This window comes from Aquarana catesbeiana, linkage group LG06 (assembly GCF_042186555.1).
Source record: "Aquarana catesbeiana isolate 2022-GZ linkage group LG06, ASM4218655v1, whole genome shotgun sequence".
Taxonomy (NCBI): Eukaryota; Metazoa; Chordata; class Amphibia; order Anura; family Ranidae; genus Aquarana; species Aquarana catesbeiana.
The window spans coordinates 343030691-343047035 of NC_133329.1; the positions used below are offsets into that span (position 1 = coordinate 343030691).

Below are 16345 nucleotides of genomic sequence, written 5' to 3' on the forward strand. Positions count from 1 at the left end.
TTCCATAAAATATGTTTAGGCCGGCCGGCAAATGGTACAAACACGCCCGTGCAAACAAGAGAAAAGCACGGTGAAGTCAACACATCACTAGGCGGACGTCGTCTCAGGGCACGTGCTTGGGGCTGGGGGGCACATGTAGAGAATTGCTGGAAAAAAAGACACCTGATCAGTTAGTGAGGTAATCAAACTGGAGGGAGCTGAAGAGATAGGCCTAGCACTCAAGTCTTTCCATTCCGAACTGATAGATCAGCATGTGCAGGTCCTGTTAGACAATACACCAGTTGTAACCTACCTCAACCAATAAGAGGGCACCAGGACCTGGACCTTTTGGCTCCTGGCAGAGGATATTCTTGGGTGGTTGGAGAAGGACCTGGCATTCCTGTCAGCAGTTCATCTGAAGGGGCAGTTTGTGGATTATCTCAGCAGACACCAGTTGAGTTAAGCCAAGTGGGTTTAAAATCAGCAGATTCTTGAGTTACTCAAGGATAGACAGGAAAATACAAAGGTGCCAGCCTTTTTTTCTTCTGGGGAGGCAAGATAGAGCACTGGGAGTGGACATGTTGGCTCAGACCTGGGCGTTCCTGCTTTACTACACTTTTCCCCGTTCTCTCTTATTCTAGTATTGAGGAAAGGACCTCTCTGATTTTGATAGCTCCTTATTGGGCCAGGAAGGTTAGGTTTTCCATTTTGCACGAACATTCAGTTGAACCTCCATGGGGGCTTCCAGAGATAGTGAATTTTTTTTACTCAGTATCCAGTATACCATCCTTAAGTGTACAAACTCAATCTGGTGGCGTGGTTTCTGAGGTGGTCAAAGTTTCTCTACATTTGTCAAGCATTATAGACTGAAATTTCTGTTTGGCTGGGGACCAAGCTTTCGGTTGAAAGGTTCTGCAGGCTCTTGTCCCACCCTAGATGGAAATGGTAATGTAATTTCCAGAAGTTTTTCAGTCTAGCAGCAACTACCTATCACCTTTTGTTTTGTTTATTCTTAGGGGGAGGATTGGAGTATATATTCTTTTAAGAAGCGGGTGCTGTTTTTCCAGGGATAAAGGGGAGCTGATATCTCCCAAGGGGCTGTCCTGAAAGTCTCTCATGGAAAAGATGTCGCTTGTACACGTAACTTGAATTTTTGCTGTGCTGTGTGAGGCTAGGGGATTTAGTTGCATCAAGGCTTTTTTCCAGTTTGGATTTAATCTGGACTGGCCTTTGTCCAAGGTGTCACGTGCATCCTCCTACAGGTTATGCCTCCACTGGAACTTTGTGCTTTCTGTATTGCGGAATTCTCTGTTTGATCCCATCTGGGATATTGCATTTAGTCCTTCTGCATCAGAAAGTTTATTTTTTTTATTTTCTGGTTGCCATTGCTTTGAGTTGCAGAGTTTCAGAATTGGCTGCTTTTCCTGTAAGCAGCAGTTTATGGTGTTTCATTGTGACAAGGTGTTTTTTTTGGACTCGGCTGTCCTTTTTTACTGAAGGTGGTTTGATCCATCTCAACCAGGACATTGTGTTGCCTTCCTTTTTTGTCCTATGCGTCAGACTCTGGGGGGGGGGGGGGGGCTCCTAATTGCTTAAGATGTGGTATGTGCTATCAGGTCTTACCTGATGTCTATCAGTGCAATTTGTAAGTCTGTTTCCCTCTTTGTGCTTTCTGGAGTCCCAAGGAAGGGTCACGCAGCCAATTCTCGATGGTCTTTGGTGCATACTTTTGCAAAGATTTACCACTTGGATGTTCCAGGTGCTGAGGCCTCCACCTTTGGTGGGCGAGTTTTGCAGGCTGCAGCATGCGTTTTCTAACCCGTTCTGGGTTTAATTGTTTTTAGAGTCTTTTGGCTTATTCATGTTGCCCTCCCCCTCGTATTTAGTGCTTTGGGACATCTCTACTGTAATGGAGATGAAGATGCCCTGTTTCCTGAGATATATATGATAAAGAAAACAGGATTTTTAATTTACCTGTAAAATCCTCGTCTTGAAACACATCACAGGGAACCCACCCATCTGCCTTGTGGTTTATTGTTTTCTACAAAAACGAAAGCTCTGCCTAACAGGTAGGGGATATGCCATGCAGGCGACCAAGGGTATTTCCTGTTGTAGTCGTCGTCATTGTCTTTTTTTTTTTTTTTTTTTTTTTTGCCAGTGTCCAATCATTTGAAGGTGGTAGCATAACCCTATTGTAATGGAGATGAAGATACTGTGTCCTGTGATGTACTCCAAGAAAAAGCTTTTACAAGTTAAAAATCCAGTTAAAAAAAAAAAAAAATTCTTAAAGCCTTACACTTAATACATTTATTTTATTTTTTTACCATTATTTATCATTTACAGGCTTGAAAAGAAGCTCTCATACTTTGCAGATAAGATGTCTCCCAATAATCTGCACAATGTTCTGAAGACAATGGCAGACACAGAGTGTACAAACACTGAGCTCATCCAAAAGTAATTTTTTCTGTATTCAAACTATTTTTCTCTTTTTCGTTTAATGTTTACGTTACAATTACAGTTTCACATCTGTAAACTTCAAAAATGTAAACTTTTTCATATTGGAATTGGATAGAATTCAGGAGTGTGGAACCTGCAGGTGTGAAACCTGCAGCCCAAAATGGCTATGAATGCTGCCCAACACAATATCGTAAACTTACTTGAAAATGATCTCGATTTTTTTTGTTTTGTTTTTTTTTTTTCGTAAAAAGGCTTAAAATTTAGCACGCATGCTGCCGAAGAAAAATTGGACAGTGTCTCTGTCCCATTCTTCACACTCATACCTTATTCGTGTTCTCAGTTTTCAGCAGCACCTCTATTTGTGAGCAACTATTTTCAACGATAAAGCACATGAAGGGCAAAATTAGAACCAAAATATCCGATGAGCGCCTTCAGAATTAATTTCAAATATCGCACTAGTTTATGTTGCTCTTTAACCACTTAAGGACCAGGCCTATTTTTCAAACTTGTTGATTACAGGTTAAAAAACATTTTTTTTTGCTAGAAAATTACTTAGAACCCTCAAACATTATACAGTGGGGACGGAAAGTATTCAGACCTCCTTAAATTTTTCACTCCTTGTTTGCAGCCATTTGCTAAAATCATTTAAGTTCATTTTTTTTTCCTCATTAATATACACACAGCAAAGCATATTGACAGAAAAACACAGAATTGTTGACATTTTTCCAGATTTATTAAAAAAGAAAAACTGAAATATCAGATGGTCCTAAGTATTCAGACCCTTTGCTGTGATGCTCATATGTTTAACTCAGGTGCTGTCCATTTCTTCTGATCATCCTTGAGATGGTTCTACACCTTCATTTGAGTCCAGCTGTGTTTGATTATACTGATTGGACTTGATTAGGAAAGCCACACACCTGTCTATATAAGACCTTACAGCTCACAGGGCATGTCAGAGCAAATGAGAATCATGAGGTCAAAGGAACTGCCTGAAGAGCTCAGAGACAGAATTTTGGCAAGGCACAGATCTGGCCAAGGTTACAAAAAAATTTCTGCTGCACTTAAGGTTCCTAAGAGCACAGTGGCCTCCATAATCCTTAAATGGAAGTTGTTTGGGATGACCAGAACCCTTCCTAGAGCTGGCCGTCCGGCCAAACTGAGCTATCGGGGGAGAAGAGCCTTGGTGAGAGAGGTAAAAAGAACCCAAAGATCACTGTGGCTGAGCTCCAGAGATGCAGTCGGGAGATGGGAGAAAGTTGTAAAAAGTCAACCATCACTGCAGCCCTCCACCAGTCGGGGCTTTATGGCAGAGTGGCCCGACGGAAGCCTCTCCTCAGTGCAAGACACATGAAAGCCTACATGGAGTTTGCTAAAAAAACACCTGAAGGACTCCAAGATGGTGAGAAATAAGATTCTTTGGTCTGATGAGACCAAGATAGAACTTTTTGGCCTTAATTCTAAGCGGTATGTGTGGAGAAAACCAGGCACTGCTCATCACCTGTTCAATACAGTCCCAACAGTGAAGCATGGTGGTGGCAGCATCATGCTGTGGGGGTGTTTTTCAGCTGCAGGGACAGGACGACTGGTTGCAGTCGAGAGAAAGATGAATGCGGCCAAGTACAGGGATATCCTGGACGAAAACCTTCTCCAGAGTGCTCAGGACCTCAGACTTGGCCGAAGGTTTACTTTCCAATAAGACAATGACCCTAAGCACACAGCTAAAATAACAAAGGAGTGGCTTCACAACAACTTTGTGACTGTTCTTGAATGGCCCAGCCAGAGCCCTGACTTATACCCAATTGAGCATCTCTGGAAAGACCTAAAAAATGGCTGTCCACCAACGTTTACCATCCAGCCTGACAGAACTGGAGAGGATCTGCAAGGAGGAATGGCAGAGGTGTGAAAAACTTGTTGCATCTTTCCCAAAAAGACTCATGGCTGTATTAGCTCAAATGGGTGCTTCTACTAAATACTGAGCAAGAGGTCTTAATACTTAGAACCATGTGATATTTCAGTTTTTCTTTTTTAATAAATCTGCAAAAATGTCAACAATTCTGTGTTTTTCTGTCAATATGGGGTGCTGTGTGTACATTAATGAGGAAAAAACAATGAACTTAAATGATTTTAGCAAATGGCTGCAATATAAGAAAGAGTGAAAAATTTAAGGGGGTCTGAATACTCGACGTCCCCACTGTATATATTTTTTTCGAACACCCTAGAGAATAAAATGGCGGTTGTTGCAATACTTTGTCACACTGTATTTTCACAGCGGTCATACAAACGCAATTGTTTTGGAAAAAATACACTTTTTTTAATAAAAAAAATAAGAAAACAGTAAAATTAGCCCACCCGCTCATGGAATTGCAACAAACTTTGACCCTTAAAAATTTCCAAAGGCGACGTTTAACAATTTTTACAGGTTACCAGTTTTGATTTAAAGAGGAGAATAATTGCTCTCGCTGTAACGATCGCAAGGATACCTCACATGTGTGGTTTGAACACAGTTTACATATGCAGGCGCAACTTACATATGCGTTCGCTTCTGCGCATGAGCCAGGCAGGACGGGGCACTTTTAATTTTTTTTTACTTGCACTGTCCCTGTCAACATTTTTTTTTTTTTAATCACTTTTATTCCTATTACAAGGAATGTAAACATCCCTTGTAATTGAAAAGTGTGAGATCTGGGGTCAAAAAGACCTCGGACCTCACATTTACACTTTTTTTTTAATTGTAAAAAATTTTTTAAAAATTTCCCCTTTAAGGCCATTGGGCGGAAGTGACGTTTGACATCGCTTCTGTCATCCAACATCATTGAGTCGTGTGGGGTCCATCATTCCCTCACTCGACTCACAGCCTTTGAGGGGGAAAGAATGAAATCCTCTCCACCGCTACCGGCGGGTCCGGTAAGCGTCAGAGATGACCGTAACGCAGCGGGATGAGGGAGGGCACCTTTCCCGCTGCCGATTAAAAGTAACCTTGCGGTGAAGCTGCCGTGGAGACCACTTTTATCTTAAAGAGGACCGCCTGCCATTTCAGAAAATACCGGGGTTATGGCAGCTATGTCAAAGTACCGACTTACAATGACGGCGGTTTGTGGTAAGTGGTTAAAGTGGTTGTAAAGGCACAAGGTTTTTTACCTTTATGCATTCTTTGCATGAAGGTAAAAAACCTGTGTGCAGCAGCCTCCCCCTAATATTTACCTGAGCCCCTTCTTGACCCAGCGATGTACACGAGAGACTTGCACTCCTAATTTGCTTTTGGCAGGAGTGGGAGCCATTGGCACCTGCTGCTGTCAGTCACAGCCAGTGAGCCAATCAGGAGATGGAGGGGGCAGGGCCGAGCCACAGCTCCGTGTGTGAATGGACACAGAGCCGTGGCTCGGGCACGCACCTGCTTGGGTGCCCCCTGACCAAGCCGCTTACTGTGGGGGCACCCGACATGAGGGAGGGGCCAGGAGTGCCAGCGTGGGACCTGAGAAGAGGAGGATCCGGGCTGCTCTGTGCAAAACCACTGCACAGAGCAGATAAGTATGACACTTTAATATCACTTTAACATTTATAGAAAAAAAAAATTACAAGAAAAATCCTTAAGTTACATTATCAATATTAGTGATCTTTAACTTGTGATCTGCTCATCAGCTATCCTTATTGTTGTATGTTGATTTTTTTTTTTTTTTTCAAATTCATTATTTATAAAACAGCAGTTTCTAACAAAGTAAAACATTGCAGTCAAACAGATAAACTATACCCAGAGTACAATGGAGTGTAGTAAACCTTCCTGGTAGGTGTACATCAGGTATCCCCTGAAAGGGTCATGAAAAAGCCCCCTTGTGTTTTGTAATCTAATACACGAACTGTGCCTTTAAGTTATCATTGTTGCTGATTTACGCAAAAATATTTGTTGTATAAATGGGTCTTGTGTTGAAAACGAAACCAGACATGGGAGGTTATGTATGTGTCATGAGATGTCTGCATTTAAATCTGACATAATAATGTGACATGATGGGTTTGCTTAGAGTCAATGACAGTGATTGGTTGATTGTATGTTAAAAAGGAAATGTGTCATTTGACTATGTACCCCTTATTGGTGGAAGGTGGCCGGTAATGCCCATGTTTTATCCATACTTAAAGTGGGAGTCCGGCGACCAATCCTTTTTTTTTTTTTTTTTTTTTTTTTTTAGGTCATTGAGACACTTTGCTAATCCCAAAATAATACTCACAGTTTGGGTGTAATATATTTCCGCCTCTGCCTGTTTTCGTACTGAAGAATAACTTTAAAAATGTTAAAAAACTGTTTTTAACTTGTACACAACAATTCTAAAAAAGAGGCTTGGTCTTTAAGTGGTTAAGTTTTAATTGCAAAGCCATAACAGGAGAAAGTTGTTTACCTGCATAACTATATGGCCATATGTTCCTATACAGTGTGCGTAAATGTATGTGTGTGTGTGAGATATATATATTCAGGGCTCAAAATCTCAACTCCTGAGCCACTAGCCAGGCCTTAAGAGTTACTCGCCACCAGTTGCCCCACCCAAACTCTACCCTGCCCTGCCCCTAAGTCTGCCCCTTAACATGCCCTCGTAAATTATCTCATGAAATTACACTGTTAAATGTTTTATGCAGAATTAAGTTCCACAAATATTAACAACAACTTTAACAACATTAACATAAAGCATATCAGCGCCCATCAGTGTAGCCTTATCAGTGCAGCGTGTTATTGCCCATCAGTGCAGCCTATCGGTGCAGCATACCATTCCCATTAGTACAGCCTATCAGGGCCCACCAATGCAGCATATCATGCAGCCTCTCATTGCCCAAAAGTGCAGCCTCATCAGTCATCCGTACCCAGCAGTGCACCAGGGAGGAATCGTGAGGATCGGGCGGCTGGATGACACAGAGCGGGATCTCCCGCTGAGATGCGGCTTGTATATGGATAAGATAAGCCGCGCTGTCAAACGAAGTCCCGCCTCCTGAAATCGAATAGCATACTTGACCCAATGCCAGTCCGGAGGCGGGACTTTGTTTGACATCGCCTGGCTATTCATATACAAGCCGCGTCTCAGCTGGAGATCCCCACTCGGTGTCCTCCGAATGCAGGATCCTTCTGACCATTTCCTGGCTGATCGCTTCTGGCAGAAGCGGTGCAGTCTTTTTTTACAGGACATCAGAGTGGCCTTGGGGGCAGGGAACCCCTGCCCTCCGGGCCGCTCTGACGGCCGCACCGCTTCTGCCAGGAAACTGTCAGCCTGGTCCGTCCCTGCTCCTCACTCGCCCTCCGCTAAATTCCACTCGCAAAATGCGAACAGGCGAGTGGAATTTTTGAGGGCTGTATGTATATGTGTATATATATATGTGTATATGTATGTGTGTGTGGCTCACTGGTTTTAGTGCGGTAGGAAATATGATTAATTTTTTTTTAAAATTTTGTATTAGAATCTGTTCACAGGTACAGAAGCATTTGATGGTTTACTCATTGAGACAGCTATGCAGCATCGTAGAGGCTGTGGTATTACTGGGCTTAAAGGATGACGGTCTACATACAGAACTTCAAATGAGTTTAAAAAGGCAAGAATATTTATTCTTCTGTAAATGTGCTAATAAATGCTCTTTCTAGTCCATGTTTAGAACACTAACTTCTACATTGATTTTTACTGCAGAAGTGTATGGGAGTTTATTCCTATAAAAATAACAAATCGTAGCTTTAAATCAAACAAAATCCGTATGTACATTCAACCAGCTGTTGTAAGAATGGGACAAAATCAAATGAAAATATATATTTTCTCTTCAGTTTGAATGCACTTAAAATGATACTAAAGGCTGTTTTTTATTTATTTGGATAAAATAAAAAGAGGTAATACTTGCCTGCTCTGTGCAATATTACTACACAGAAGGGTCCCTTGCCTCCTCTTCTTACAGTCTCCCGGTGGCACTGTTCAATTCTTCCATCTCCAACGAGCATAGTGACAGTAAGCCCTGCCCCTGCTCCATATTTGACTGACAGCAGCAAAAGCCTATGGCTCATGCTGCCTCAGTGTCTCCTGTGAATCAGGAAGTGAGGGGAGCTTGAGAGGAGTCCGGTGAGTGTTTAGGGACTGTGGCGGGGGAGGGCCATTGGGCAGAACAGGTGGTGCATTGCTTTTTACCCTTAAATGGAACTAAAGTTTAATTGTTAGAAACAGTGAGCAGGCAGGCTTTTAAGAGATATGCATTCTCTCTTCTGCAATAAAATGCCCCTATCTACCTGCTCGCTGTCTTTTATGGTGTCTTCTATGGTGCTGTAAACTGAGCTGTGCATGCGCAACTCTGCTTTCAGTGCAGGGTGACTAGCTCCTGCGCATACGCAGGAGTGACATCATCCCCGACTGGCCAATGAGGAGGAGGCCTGAAGACTGGGACTCAGAAGAAGTTACCGGCATCAGTGACGGACCGTTGGACACCTTTCACTTTTTATTTTAATGCAGAGAAAGGATATGTTTGCCCCCTCCTCCTGATCCCTACTGTGACAGCAGGCCAGGAATCTTCTTCCCATGTCTGGTGCCACAATTAAAAAAAATTGCTCCGCCCACCCAGCCGCATCACTCAGTCAAGAGTCCTCTGTGAAAGGAAAACTACTGTCGGCTTGTAGTTTTCAATGAACTACTACAGTGTGAGCGACAGAATAACCACAAAAATATCCAGAAAAACACATTTCAAAAAAAGTTATAAATTGATTTGCATTTTAATGAGTGAAATATGTATTTGATCCCCTATCAATCGGCAATATTTCTGGCTCCCAGGTGGCTTCTATACAGGTAATGAGCTGAGATTAGGAGCACTCTTTTAAAGGCAGTGCTCCTAATCTCAGCTTGTTACACGTATAAAAGACACCTGTATACAGAAGTAATCAATCAGATTCCAAACTCTCCACCATGGCCAAGACCAAAGAGCTGTCCAAGGATGTCGGGGACAAGATTGTAGAACTACACAAGGCTGGAACGGGCTACAAGACCATCGCCAAGCAGCTTGGTGAGAGGGTGACAACAGCTGATGTGGTTATTCGCAAATGGAAGAAACAAAATAACTGTCAGTCTCCCTCAGTCTGGGTCTCCATGCAAGCTCTCATGTGGCGTTTCAGTGATCACGAGGACGGTGAGGAATCAGCCCAGAACTATACGGGAGAATCTTGTCAATGATCTCAAGGCAGTTGGGACTGTAGTCGCCAAGAAAACAATTGGTAACACACCTGTGTGTAGCATTACTGCTCTGACAAGCTGTACAGAATCAGGGCCCATTCACACCAGGCGCAGTCCCACCACAAGACAAACCAAAATGTATTTTTTCCTATCAGGCTAGTTCCCACCACACCTGAAAAAGTGTGACAGGCAGTACTTTTTCTCAGTGCAGCGCAGTGGGACACAGGTGTCCGTTTATGAAGCAGTGATCAGCGGTGATCCCAAGGATCGCCGCTGATCACAGTCCATAAACAGTTTATGAAACAGTGATAATTGGGGAGAACATGTTTGAACTTGTTCTCCCGCAGATTATCTCTACACATGGATAATCCTCATGAATGACACAGTAACGGCCAGTTTATGAAGCGGTGATCTCACCGCTTCACTGGCGATCTGAGTCAGAATTCACACTCCCAGGTTCACCAGCTCAGAAGTGGTGAATCGGGGAGTGAAGAGGAAATCTGGGGGGATCTGAGGGGGAAAGAGGAAGATTTTTAACTTCCTTATGCCTCGTTCAGACCCCCCAACACTGTAACCATGTCCCCCTGTCATATTTATGTGTATACATATATATACATATAATGTGTGTGTATATACATGTGTATATAATGTAGGGGGACTCATTATTTTATTAACATTAATCCACACCGTCTGTCCGTGTATTGAGCGGTGATAATTTATCACTGCTTAATAAACTGACATCTTGGTGTTTCGGTGAATTTCGGGTGCTGTAATCTCGTAAAGTCTCACGAGATTCCAGTATCAGGGGCCGTTCTCCACTTTTGGAAGCGTTTGTAGATCGCTTCACTCCTCAGAAGGTGAAGCGATCTACACCGCTTCATAAACTGGCACACAGAGGAGAAAGATCTTCACTGTGAATGCCGGAGAATGAAGCAGTGAATAGATTTCACTGCTTCATAAACGGACACCACAATCCACCATCTTTCACTTTGCTGCAGCCAGTCACTTTGTTACATTCCAGTAACATTTTTAAAGTAACCTGTGTGATGCACTGGGACTGATGTTTGACACCTCTGCCATCCCACTTCACATCAGCAACTGCGTTTTAGTGCAACTGCTGTGTGAACAGGCCCTCAAGTAGATGAGATCCTAAAATGGCAACCTGCAATCAGAGCTGTAAGTATATTTACTTTTTCTGTTTTGCAACAGTACTTCTATCTGCCGAAGGCAATAATCAGCACAAGTTTTTGGGATCATTATTTACAGCACTTATGTGGCCAATGTACCATTAACACCAGTGTTATTAGATTTGACAGGGCTGATTATAATTTTAGGGCTCATTTCATCACCTGTGGAATTAACTCACACCAGACATCCTACAAATGTGTCAGAGCTCTGAAGCAGTTTTGCAAAGAGGAAAGGTCAAAAATTCCTCTTGAACGTTGTGTAGGTCTGATCCAGAGCTACCGAAAGGCTTGCATGAAGTTATTGCTGCCAAAGGAGGTTCGACCAGCTATTAACTCCAAAGGTTCACTTTTCCTCCAGCACTGTTATCAGCTTAAAGGATAAGTTCACCTTTTTTTTTTCTCAGCAGTTAGTTGAAGTTTCAACATTTACATGAAACAGTAACCATACAAAATCAGCAAAAAAAAAAAAGACAAATAACTAAAAAAGGACAGAACAGTGTCCACACTATGATAGACAGACATATAACAAAAAGAACAAAACAGTGACCAGCAAAGTATAATCTTTACCAATGACAATGCAATTAAAGTAGGATATAGGTGCTTACCCCATCCTCCCCACCCAAATAATAGAAATATAATATAAAAAGGGAAGTAACTCACTTATTAGATTGGACATTTACCCCAAAGGAAGGTCAGGGCTACTGATGGGAAACCCCAACCGTTAAAGAGGCAATATGATACACAGGAACACAAGAAAAAGTAAGAGAAGCTAAACAAAGTTTTCCAAGTAACTCACTCAAACCATTTTCTCAAGCCGAAACAGTGGAGGAGAGCCATCCGCTCCAAACCTTATCAAATTTGCAAAATACACCTCTACTGGTAAGGGGCCTTATAAAAGGGCAAAGATTTTGATAACTTTACCTTTTGAAAAAAAATCTTCTAAGGAGCCTGCAGAGCATTGCACCTCTGATCAGCAGATCGCGAGTGCAATCTCAGACTCCTGCAGGCACTCAGGATAGCTGTCTGCCTATAACTTGTATGGGCAGGCAGTTACCTGAAAGCAGGAAGTTCATTGGACAACAAGAGCACTTGACAGTATCTTCATAGTTCATCGAGAACTTCAAGCTGTCAGCCACAATGGTTGGCGGAACTTGTAGGCGATAGTTCAAAGGAAGTTGTGATTGAATGATGCGGCCATGTGGGTGGAGACCTGCATGGCCACGCTATATTCAAATTGTGACAGCGGGTGCGGGAAAAGATCCCTTGCCTGCTGCCCTGGGGGGAATCAGGGGGAGAGGCTGCAGATGCTGGAACATGTTACATGTTTCACCCATTTTTAGGGTGAATCATGTAACATGTTCCAAAGGTGAACTTCTTCTTTTAAGCACGCTGTGTTTGTCTATTGTCACTTAGATGAGGATCAGGTCACATTTTACAGCTAATTACTGCAGAAAACCAGTTAATTCCAAGGGGTTCACATTCTTTTTCTTGCTACTGTGTATGAATATCGAGGAGAGAGACTATTATATGGCTAGGCTTTTTTCAGAATTGATTCACTTTAGACCCATCTGAAACCCATTTTATTTCTTATTTCAGGCATATGTTTTCAAGTTCTGTTCCATCTGATGTTTCCCAGAGCATCAAAGCCATGTCTTTGTTGAGCCCTAACAAGATCGATGAAGTTGTTCTTTCTAAACTTGATGATATCATTGCTCAGTGCAACATCTATGACTTAAGCCACATGACGTTTGTTGTCACCCGGCTGTTGCAGTCAGCTCATATGCCTGATAGAAAAAATCTAATGAAACTCCTTAAGGAACTGTACAGCTATAGACTGAAGAGAGTTAGTGAGGCAAAGTGTTTGGACTCTCTTATACTTGAATTAAAAAATAAAGAAATTTTCAACCAAATGGATACGGCACTTGTAGAAGCCACATTACATACCTGTCAACGTTTCATACACCAGCTTAGCCTGAAGAACGTTATCCCTTTTTCTATTTTAGTCCTTCGAGCAAATACTCACTGTCCTCTACTTATGGACAAAATTGCAACAGTAACTATGGATAATCTCAAAGAGGTAATGTTTGCATATAATAATTATTTAATCATTACTGGTGTTTATATAGCCCTGACAATTTTATGCAGAATTTTTACATATTGTACTTTCCCATCAGTCCCTGTCCTCACGGAGCTTACAATCTAAAGCTTGGTACACACACCTGACAGATATTCGCATCAACACAAGTGTAATTGATGTAGCGATCTCTTCCATTGTTTTGTTGTATTCTAACCGTAGTACCCTCAGAACACACTGATCAGAGCTTTCATGCAGAATTAAGTTACAAAAATAAATAACAACAACTTTATCAGTTCCCCTCAGCACAGCCTCACCTGTGGCCATCATTGCAGTGTGACCTGTGGCCATCATTGCAGTGTGACCTGTGGCCATCATTGCAGTGTGACCTGTGGCCATCATTGCTGCGTGACCTGTGGCCATCATTGCTGCGTGACCTGTGGCCATCATTGCAGCGTGACCTGTGGCCATCATTGCAGCGTGACCTGTGGCCATCATTGCAGCATGACCTGTGGCCATTATTGCAGCCTCACCGTGCCCAACATTGGAGCCTCACCATGCCCAACATTGCAGCCTCACTGTGCCCCCATTGCAGCCTTACCGTGCCCCAAATTGCAGCCTCACTGTGAACCACATTGCAGCCTCACTGTGCCCCACATTGCAGCCTCACTGTGCCCCACATTGCAGCCTCACTGTGCCCCAAACTGCAGCCTCACTGTGCCCCAAACTGCAGCCTCACTGTGCCCCAAACTGCAGCCTCACTGTGCCCCAAACTGCAGCCTCACTGTGCCCCAAACTGCAGCCTCACTGTGCCCCAAACTGCAGCCTCACTGTTCCCCAAACTGCAGCCTCACTGTTCCCCAAACTGCAGCCTCACTGTTCCCCAAACTGCAGCCTCACTGTTCCCCAAACTGCAGCCTCACTGTTCCCCAAACTGCAGCCTCACTGTTCCCCAAATTGCAGCCTCACTGTGCCCCCATTGCAACCTTGCCAGGGCGGAGGAAGTGAGAGGGCGGCCAGATCATGACGAGTTAGGGGAGAGCCAGGATCGCAGAGCGGTAAAACACGCCGTAACAGCTGACATTGAAACTGTCTCCGCTCTGCTCATTCTCACACAGCCCCGCCTCATCCTAACCCCGTGCCTGTGATAGACAGAATGTATCCCCGCATTGGACCCGCGTTCTGTTTATCACAGGTTGTGGGGTTAGGAGGAGGCGGGGCTGTGTGCAAGCTCATCAATGCAGGCTCACCTGTGCCCATCATTGCAGCGTGACCTGTGCCCATCATTGCAGCGTGACCTGTGCCCATCATTGCAGCGTGACCTGTGCCCATCATTGCAGCGTGACCTGTGCCCATCATTGCAGCGTGACCTGTGGCCATCATTGCAGCCTGACCTGTGGCCATCATTGCAGCCTGACCTGTGGCCATCATTGCAGCCTGACCTGTGGCCATCATTGCAGCCTGACCTGTGGCCATCATTGCAGCCTGACCTGTGGCCATCATTGCAGCCTGACCTGTGGCCATCATTGCAGCCTGACCTGTGGCCATCATTGCAGCCTGACCTGTGGCCATCATTGCAGCCTGACCTGTGGCCATCATTGCAGCCTGACCTGTGGCCATCATTGCAGCCTGACCTGTGGCCATCATTGCAGCCTGACCTGTGGCCATCATTGCAGCCTCACTGTGCCCCCATTGCAGCTTCACTGTGCCCCACATTGCAGCCTTACCGTGCCCCACATTGCAGCCTTACCGTGCCCCACATTGCAGCCTTACCGTGCCCCACATTGCAGCCTTACCGTGCCCCACATTGCAGCCTTACCGTGCCCCACATTGCAGCCTTACCGTGCCCCACATTGCAGCCTTACCGTGCCCCACATTGCAGCCTCACCGTGCCCCACATTGCAGCCTCACTGTGCCCCAAATTGCAGCCTCACTGTGCCCCAAATTGCAGCCTCACTGTGCCCCAAATTGCAGCCTCACTGTGCCCCAAATTGCAGCCTCACTGTGCCCCAAATTGCAGCCTCACTGTGCCCCAAATTGCAGCCTCACTGTGCCCCAAATTGCAGCCTCACTGTGCCCCAAATTGCAGCCTCACTGTGTCCCAAATTGCAGCCTCACTGTGCCCCAAATTGCAGCCTCACTGTGCCCCAAATTGCAGCCTCACTGTGCCCCAAATTGCAGCCTCACTGTGCCCCAAATTGCAGCCTCACTGTGCCCCAAATTGCAGCCTCACTGTGCCCCAAATAGCAGCCTCACAGTGCCCCCATTGCAACCTTGCCAGGGCAGAGGAAGTGAGAGGGCGGCCGGATCATGACGAGTTAGGGGGAGCCAGGATCACAGAGCGGTAAAACACGCCGTAACAGCTGACATTGAAACTGTCTTCGCTCTGCTCAATCTCACACAGCCCCGCCTCCTCCTAACCCCGTGCCTGTGACAGACAGAATGCATCCCCGCATTGGACACGTGTTCTGTTTATCACAGGGTGCGGGGTTAGGAGGAGGCGGGGCTGTGTGAGAGTGATCAGAGCGGAGACAGTTTCAATGTCAGCTGATACGGCATGTTTTACCGCTCGGTGATCCCGCGGCTCTCCTCTAAAACACCGTGCACTCTTCCACCGGGAGAACGGCTCCCGATCATCTCCGCCCACCGGCGGTGCTCACCCCCCCACTCCCAGGCAGCCCGGCTCCTCGCTAGCCCTCATTTTCCACTTGCAAAATGCGAATAGGCGAGTGGAAAATTTGAGGGCTGGTCTACACACCCTAGGACATGTCCAGCAGATGTGGGCCATGGTGCCCTCCTGCGAGCAACCCTGGAAACAAAGAGGGGAATAGGATGGAATAACGTATATTAAAATAATAAACCCTACTGTAAGGCCTTGTTTACACAGGTGCACTATGGGGGATGCCCACGTGAGGGCAGTGTTTGCCTGCAAAGGGATGCACAAGTGTTTTCCATCATTTCATTCATGTCATTTGGGAGGCAATGGCTGCACAGTCGCAGCCCCAACTCCCAATTTGACAGCTGTGTGGATGTGCAGCCCCAAACGCAGACAGTATGTGTTTGGGTCCATGTACCCACATCCACACGGCTGTCAAATTGGGAGCAGCAGTGGTGTCCATGCAGCAACTGCATCTCACTTGACATGAATGCAACTGCCTACACGGGAATGCATGGAACACCCTCACACTGGGGTACACTGTAGTACACTCATGTCAATGAGGCTTAAATATTCATCATTGTATATTGTGAACTATGTATTCTGGGAGAAGATCTGGCAAAACAGTCTAAGTATCCAACTCCATAAATCCCATGTAGCACTGAACCTGGCAAAATCCTGCACAATTTACAGTGCATTGAAATAATGCATAAGCAGATGTTACATTCTGTAAAAACTACAACGTAATCATTAGATCTGCGATAAAGGCAGACAATGCTATATGCAAATGTTGACTTTGCATGTAAATGTTGAGGATAGC

At 44.7% G+C, this 16345-nt stretch overlaps 1 protein-coding gene across 2 annotated transcripts in view; it reads left to right on the plus strand.

The window, feature by feature from the left end:
- The window catches only part of FASTKD1 (FAST kinase domains 1), an 82173-nt gene that overhangs the window by 21240 nt on the left and 44588 nt on the right, over positions 1-16345 (plus strand). For both annotated transcript variants that reach the window (XM_073633962.1, XM_073633963.1), the window contains exons 6-8: positions 2323-2433; positions 7870-8001; positions 12392-12872. In XM_073633962.1, coding sequence (XP_073490063.1) covers positions 2323-2433; positions 7870-8001; positions 12392-12872 — 724 coding nt within the window. The remainder of the gene's footprint in view (positions 1-2322; positions 2434-7869; positions 8002-12391; positions 12873-16345) is intronic.